At 38.3% G+C, this 8,740-nt stretch overlaps 1 protein-coding gene across 1 annotated transcript; it reads left to right on the top strand.

Moving 5' to 3' along the window:
* Positions 1-419: 419 nt before the first annotated feature.
* On the top strand, positions 420-944 carry LOC129442172 (epidermal differentiation-specific protein-like). The gene has a single exon (XM_055202107.2). The coding sequence runs from the start codon at positions 420-422 to the stop codon at positions 942-944; it is 525 nt and encodes a 174-aa protein (XP_055058082.2).
* Positions 945-8,740: the final 7,796 nt, after the last annotated feature.

The raw sequence follows: 8,740 nt of genomic DNA, 5'->3' as shown, positions 1-8,740 counted from the left end.
ACCACCCTGTCACCCATTGAGAGCAGTTTGCTAGCTGGAGCCACCCACCTCCAGTCTTTGTGCCAAGCCAAGCCAGCGGGGGGCTGCGTCAGACAGAATTACAGCATGCACGGAGATGAGAAGGTATGTATGGACTTATCTAACTCTGGGGGATACGGTGAATAAGCTAAATTCCCAAAATGTGGGCATGTTCCTTTAAGGCTTCTAAAGCCGATTGAGCCATAAATCAAATTACAAACGATTTATTTGGTTGCATGCAAATGTATTAAACTTACAAAGTGCACACGCTAACATTTTGCCTATAGGACAAAAAATTGTTAGGGCTGGCTCTTTTGGATGCTTTAAAAAGGCAAGTCTGCACACCAACGAACAACCACAGTTTGCAGCTGAATCAAGCCTTGAAATCGTAAACAGAAACAATGAGTGCGAACAAGATCCTTGTTTATACAGGCGAAGGATTTACTGGAGTATGCGGTGAATTCAGTCAAGATGTCGCGGTTTTAAAAGATCATGGCTTAGACAAAGTCATCTCATCTTTGAAAGTCATCGGTGCTCCATGGGTCGGATGTTACTTGCCTAATTTTGAGGGAAAAACACGGTTGTTTGAGGAAGGAGAGTACCCTACCCTTGAAGACAAAAAGCAATTTTCTTCCCTCAGAAAGATCACACAAAACCTTGAGAATCCTGAAATCCAGCTGTTCGAGGATACATATTGGCAAGGAAGAAGCGTGACTCTAAAGGAGGAAACAAATCTTCAGAATATTGATTTTAATGACACGGCCTCCTCCCACAAAGTCAAAAGCGGTGTCTGGGTGCTGTACCAGCATTGTGATCGTGGTGGAAACCAGATGGTTTGCTTCCCTGGAGAACAAATTGATGATTACATCGTCCATGGCTTCAATGACGTCATGAGCCATGCACGCCCCTTGCTACCAAAGAAATAAAAGGTCTCATTCAAAATGCTCTTGCAATGGCTTAATATGAACCTGAACCCTTTTGGAAAGCTTTAGACTGGTGGTGGGGAATGACATGGTAACAAATAAAGGAAAAAGCAATTAACATGTCTGCCAAAACTGCAATCAGACTGCCATTAAAGAATATCTGTCTAAAACATACAAATTGTCGGCCATCGCCCAAAGGTGTGCCCTTCCTGTGGCCCGAAATGCCATATAGACAACCCAACACCCTGCAGAGGATAAGCATGTTTGAAGATTCAATGGATGGATGGACATATATCTTAATTTTGCAAATGTTATATGAAATTTTGTTTTGATGGCAGCAGTCATTTTTCCAGTTTTCACAGATATGTACACACTCAAGGGATCATGTTATTTCCTTTACTCGTCTTTGTATTCAAAGGGTTTTGGGCATTATATTATGCTTTGTGCTAAAGACAAACTTAAAAAGTAAAACATACAGTATGTGAAAACGCATTGTCTCTATTATTGTCATTAATATTACTCTGGCATTTTTTGTGCCCGAATCTTGGTCTTGTTTTACAGAAATCACTCTGAAGGATGTGAAAATAATAATTTAAAAATTGTTATTAAGGCAAAGTGCACAATATATGCAAAACGCTTTGGAAAAGAGAGCCGGGCCGATTACCAAAACACACTTGTAGCCGATCAGCAGTAAGGGGAGTGTCTACTAACCGATATCATTGCCTGGGTTGCGTATGTGTGGGGCGGGTCTATTAAAAGAAGGTCTATTAAGGGGAAGGGGCGTGTTTGTTTAGATGATTTTAAATATCAACATTGGCTTTGAGAGATCATGGACCCTGCCTTTAACATTTATTTTAATAAATAAAAATAATGCAATGAAGTATAAATTGTATACATATAATAAAAAAATTTGGTTTGTGTCACACATTTAGTGGTTTTACCAACAACAAACACTAGGTGTTGAAGGTTTGCTGCATACTTTTGTCACAAATTAATAACTCAAATTAATTACTCTTACTCTATTATTATTATAACAATCTGGAGAGTCGAGACTTTTCCCGGTGGGCCGGTAGCGTTTTGAGGCTGCGAGGGCCGGTCTGATATTTATACATTGTGAGTTATACTGTAGCAACCCCGTCTGGCGGCCTGATGTGCGGCCGCTTCCTACCTCCCGCTTGTCAAACTGTGCAGCCTCTCTGCTCAACACAGTATATAAAAGTGTGTTCGGCAGGTCCAACCATGTCTAGGTTTTTTAAAAATATAGGGGGATCAAATGGAATCGGCCTTTGATGTAAATAGTCGCCGAATGCCTGTTTATTACAGAACGTATCCGTTCGGATCCGTCACACAAATAGACTATTCGATAGACTGGTAAGTGTGGATTAAGGATGTTTAAAATCTCTAGCCTAGTGGTCAGGACATGAAGGGATCAAATCAGAATATTTGCAAAGGTTTTTTTTATCTCTACATAGGCTATTTCATAAATAAAAATTAGGTAGGGTAACTTTGCAGTATCACATTATATATTTCTTAATATGTGATTTCCATATCAGAGTTTTCAATGGCAATATGGCAATAAATAGACAACATTATTATTTCTCAAAACTTTGACAAAAATGAGTTTCATAGGAACTGTATTCTTACAGTTATTCAAAGATGCACACATTATTCCGCATATGATTTGAATATAAGAGTATTCATATAATGGCAATGAACATCTCATATAGCAATAAATATCCACACATAACTTAACATAACAGCATAACGAAATTAATAAACAGAGAAGGAAGCAGGATTGACATGTAAATTGTATTATTATTACTGGAAAAACAGCAATATTACTGAAATAAACTCTGAGGTAAATGCGTCAAACACGCTGTTAACCATACTAACAAGGCTAAATAGGCAATAACAGTGGAAAACATTATTATCTTTCAAAACTTAATCACAAAAATTATATTTAAAGGAAATATTCTTACAGTTATTCAAAGATGCACAAATTATTCCATATATTATTTCATCTCTGGCCTCGCTCTGTTATGTAATAGCTGATTGACAGGTGCACATCCTCGTCTTTCAAATAGGTCTAATTTTTTATAGTTACTCATTTAGGAAAATTAGCCAAAATTTTATGATTTTATTATTATTATGAAAAGTTTTTTTTTGGCAGATTGATTACGGTATGTATTACCCTAGTTTTACTACAAATACGAGACCTTAGTATTTTTTTATTTTTTTGACCACGGAGGGCCAGTGGTCTACGAAATTTACCGGTAGATTTTTTTTGGTCCCACTCCGCCCCTGATAACTGCTACCCTTACGAAAATGAACCATGGTTTTACTACAGATAAAAGCATGTAGTAAAAGCATGGTAACCACAAAATAACCATGGTTTTGACAAAAAAAAGTTAAACCATGGTTATGTAGGGAAAAATAAAATGTATCCATCCGTTTGGCCCAATGGCGGAAACCAATCGGCATGGCAGAAGGATTCTCACACGGTCAGTCTTTTCTGGTGCATAGAGATGACGTTTTAGTGTTATGCAATTTAGGTATTTTTTTCTGACTCCAAAAGATAACATGTAAAAAATATGTTATTCGTAATTATGAATCAAATTGGTGTAGTAGTGGAATTTGGATAAATGTTTTATCATTCTATTTAATCATGTTTATATTGAACTCATTCATTCGATAACCAATGTCGTATCAGTCCAAACCAGCCGTTGTGTGGATTCTGAAACATAAACTCGACCACACCAGAGGTCTGGCAACATCGGCCACTGTAATCATCTATACACAACTTGATACAAAGACCATACAATGATCAGAGGTCCAAACCAGCGCTGTTTAGCGCTATACCGAATCAAATACTATACAACAACTTGATTATAGTAGGGACGATGACCAGAGGTCCTGGCTTATCACCTTATAGCCCACATATAGTAATCACGATTACATACGACTTAGACTAATTATTTAACTCTAACTATCTGTGTAACCAGAGGAAATGGTTGAAGCAACTGCCCCATTCTGACGTGACCTTATTAAAAATACTTACACATCCCCAGCCAACTACCTATATACAACTTAATACAGAACTCAAACTATAACCAGAGGTCCAAGTTGGCGCCATCCAACCCGATATAGGAAACCATAAGACTATATAATAACGAAATTATAGTAGAAATAATGATCAGAGGTCCTGACTTATCACCTCATAGTCCACTTATAGTAATGTAATTGCTGGACATCTTAGTTCAGCGGTATAGACAATTAGCATGAATTTATATCCCAGTCGTAGATTTATGGTGACATATCGTAATACTTTATAGTAATTTAAAAGAGTCAATAATACAGAGCAAATTAGAATGAATCCAAACGTAACAATTTATTAACCAGGTAGGAAAAACATAGTTCAGAAGCCAATTTACAATTCAAATCAAATTCGAAACAATCAAACAAAGAACCATTGCATACCTGGTAAGAACGAAGATCTGGTTACAGATTCCTCAAAAAGAAATAAAGATACATGATGCTGTGCCAGGACAGCATCATGGGGGTTCCTTTCTGCATATAGAAAATCCCACCTGAATCTTTTACAATTTTCCTTAAATATCCAGAGAACAAAGCATTGTGATAATGGTATACTGATTGGTTCCTGTGAGTTCAGGGGTGTTGCGTAATATACATACAGTGGGTGATTGGTCAACATGTCTAAGGTAGGAGGTGTCTCCCAACATTGGGAGAAGTTTGCTTACTTTAATGTTACACTTTAACATTGATTTCTGTTGTCATATTAATAAACCCATTGAAACATTTTATATGATATCAAACAAGACCAGATTTAGATTCTTTGTGCATGTAGAATGTAGTATTCCATTTACAGTTTGCACTGAGAGAATGTGAAAAGGGGGAGATGGGCAGGAAGTGAGGTAGGGTGTGACCTCACACCATGGAGTGGTTTTCTCGGGTGTAGATGTGAATTCTTACAGAGGGTCTTCAGATGTTAATTCAACAGGAATTAGAAAACAGTTCCCTGTGGATTCAGCCATTTGGTGCTGGTCTTACAAATATCTTTTGTCAGGGTTTGGTACACCTTACAGTTAAGCCCTTTTCACACAGACATTCCGGAAAATACACAGAAAATGCATCCTGGATTTTTCCGGGATTGTCTGATTTTTTTGTTCATTCACACTGCCATGGTTTGCCGGCATCTGCAAGTTCCCGGAAAGACACATGACCTGTTGAAAGTCCTGCCCTATCTTTTACGCAGCGTCTTAAATTTGCATATGATTTATTATTTCTCTCTCCGCGTGACGCGCCGTTCTATGCTGGTGAATGATCTCAGCTTCTGAATGGATATTTGACGAGCTCCCTGATCTCTGCTTTAATACAGTTTTCAGACATTTCTCATCGTGATTGTTAATATGCAGTTAAAATTCCCGTTTTGAGGAGCTGAACGATATATCTTGTTGGGATGAGCGCGGGCATTTTTGTTTATTATAGCTCAAATGAGCACGTGACGCGATATTCTTTAATGCTGCTGAATGATGTCCGCTTCTGCCCAGTAAGTGACGAGCTAACTTACCTGATATCTGCTTCAGTCCAGTTTGCTGACATTTCTCGTCGTGAATGTTGTATTGCATTTTTCATGCGGTTCGGCCGTTCGTCCACACAAAACCGCAGTATCAGGGCACTGAAACCGAGCCTATTTGAAAACCCCGGCCAGGGTGAGCTTTTTAAGAAACCCGGTTACAGTGGTGTCGTGTAGAGAGTAAAACCGGGGGGTTTACCTTGCGACTTCAGAGTGTGCGCCGTTATCCACTGTGTTTGACGTCAAGATTGTGCGCTGCGACTGCTTTGTTGATGATTCTGTGCAATGGCGGACGTATCTTGCTAATAATAACTGTGCTAACAGGGCTTCTAACATGTATACAGATAGATGCTCAGTTATCTCACTATATTGCAGAACACGATTTGGGTTATATCCCCGCCTGCTTGTGTGACATGCTCTTGGCAGCGTGCTTTATCGTGTGGATGGATATTTAATTTAAACCGAGCATGTGTGGACGGGATTTTTTTTTAGGGAAAACTCCGGTTATAAATACACTTACGAAAATTAACCATGGTTTTACTACAGTTAAAACCAAAAAACCATGGTTACTTAGTGTAGTAAAACCTTGGTTTTGCTGATAGTAATCAATTCACCAAAAACCATGGATACTACACTTTTACCACAATAAAACCATGGTTCATTTTTGTAAGGGTATACCCGTGTCCGTGTGGACTAGGCCTCAGTGCTCATGCAGCAATGGACACCACTTAAAAATATCATCATTTTCTTAATCGTCAACAGATTTTTACAATCCAGGGGCCTCATTTATCAAGCGTGCGTACGCACAGAAGTGTGCGTAAAGTGTGCGTAGGAACAGTTTTACGCAAAGTGTGGAATTTATCAAATTGCACTTATTCTTAGAAATGTGTGTAAATATACGCACACCTCTGAGTATGCGTACGCAGAGCATCTAGTGGTAGAATAGCGATACTACACAGGACCCTGTTCCAGTGAGTATAAAGAAGTGTCTATTTATTATCCACAAGCAGGTGTTAAAAATGATTAATGTCAGTATGGTAACAGCAAATAAGTATAATTGTAGCAGCCCCTTGGCATCGACAAACGAGACAGAGAGTTTCGACGGGTGCTTAATCCTTTTTATTTTCGCTCGCTTTGAGCGCCATTAACCGTGCCTTCGAGAAACGTTGCGTTGTTGCACCGTGAAACTAAATAAAGACACAATATACTCATAAATACAAAACTTATGTACAAATGACACATTATTTAAACAAATACACATTTACAGATACCCAAAAAGCAATTACATTATAACATACATGAGAAATTAACCAAAGGAGCTTGACAAATAACACGTGACATACGAAATTATATATTACTTTAAAATACAACATGCAAAACACACAATAAAGACACATACCTCGCTCCGCTTGCCAAAGGGTACTAAATGAACCAAAACATAAAGTGCATCCACCTTTTCAATATATATTTCCAAACTTTAATAAACAGCATGTGGGAACCACCATGTGCTCCTCGTCTGCGCCTTTCTCTTCTACCTGCGTTACAGCTTGCGCTACGTAGAGAGCGTGCGTGCGCGCACACAACTCATTTAAAGTGACACACACACATACATATTTGCGGTCATTTACAATAATGATTTATTTGTGATATGTATCTGTATCTGTGAAAGCACATGTGATTTGTATTAATGAAGTCAAAGAATCCATTCCGCCGGTAGCGCGTTTTCAAAGATCGCGCCAATGATGCTGGTTATATATGCTGCTGTCCAAGGTGGAAAGTTGTCTGTCCTCCTCCAGTTGCACTCGTTTCACGTCGGTGTGCTGTGACGCGTTTTTTTTTTGGCTGATAATTTAATGTCAAACGACTTTTTTATAACGGGAGGTGTTGTCACCATATATGGTTCATTGGAGGCGTTTCAAAATGCAAATGACTATGAACGTGCACGAGCATGGTGCTTAAGAACAAGTGGGATTTATCATCAAGGATTACTTACTGATGTGCGTATGAACCACGTGCGCACGTTTGATAAATCCCGATTTTTTTTGTACTTAGGCACATTCTAAATTTCATTCGTAGGTACAAATATAGAAAATTTTCTACGCAATGTTGATAAATGAGGCCCCAGGTATCTTTGTAAATGGAAATGTCTGCTCTGTCTAGTCATGAGACAAATTTTGTCATCATAGTTTGTAGGCTTTTGTAGATCTGTTTCTTACGAATTAATGAAAATAAATAAATGAATGAATCCATATATTAAATACATGACAACAATCTATTACATACTCATAGTAACACAAAACAATAAAGATTTTGTATTCTGGATTTTTTTCCTGTCTCCCTTCACAGTGGGCAATGTCGAGGAGGACGCCTCGCCTAAACAGTTTTACACCAGGCTCCACAGGCTGCATGCTGCGACAATAAAATACAGCCGAGGAGAGAAGTAGATAACCACATGACAAATGGCGCATTTGTCATGTGGTTATCAACATCTCTCCTCTGCGTTGGTCCATTGGTTATCGCCTCTCTCCCAGGATAAACCCTGTGGTTTTCCTTCGCTCCCGGGCATAGCTCTGTGGTTTATTTTCAATTATAAAACGGGCAGTTCTGGTTCTTCATTCTGATTGGTTGAAACGCGTTCTAAGCCGTGATAAAATACACCGGTAACCTCACGGTTCAGACCACATTACATAAGTACCACTGAGCCACTGTTGCTGCGTACTGATTTATGAAAATAAACACAACAGTCTTTAATCATATTTTTAATTTGTCTACAATTGCACAATTAATGGCGATATCCAGATAAATGTCAATAAATATTGTTGAGTCATCTCGTCGATAAAGAGAAAACGTTGTCTGAGGATTTTATAACTCAAGTTCATACGTCCGCTATTATCCACTGGGGGGCGATCTTACCCAACTTAAACACTGACGCATTCACTGAAAACACCGTGTAGTACTGTTCATGGATGTGAATTTGATCTCTTACTAAAGTTCTTCACAAAAATGGAATTATCTCCGCTTTTTAAAAAAAATTGAGAGGTGATAAGAGAACAAATTAAGGTAGGATGAAACGTTTTGTTTGTTTGTTTTTGTTTGTTTTTGTTTGAAAGCGGATGGTCTGTTCTTTCATTTGATATTTTATGTTTATATAAAGAAGAACATTTTTCTGCAAGGCATTAAACTAAAACTGGGTGGCAACTTAAAA

Source organism: Misgurnus anguillicaudatus, chromosome 21 (assembly GCF_027580225.2).
Source record: "Misgurnus anguillicaudatus chromosome 21, ASM2758022v2, whole genome shotgun sequence".
In the NCBI taxonomy this organism is placed as follows: domain Eukaryota; kingdom Metazoa; phylum Chordata; class Actinopteri; order Cypriniformes; family Cobitidae; genus Misgurnus; species Misgurnus anguillicaudatus.
Note: the sequence above shows the minus strand (reverse complement) of the source record. Positions and strands in the feature narration are given on the sequence as shown.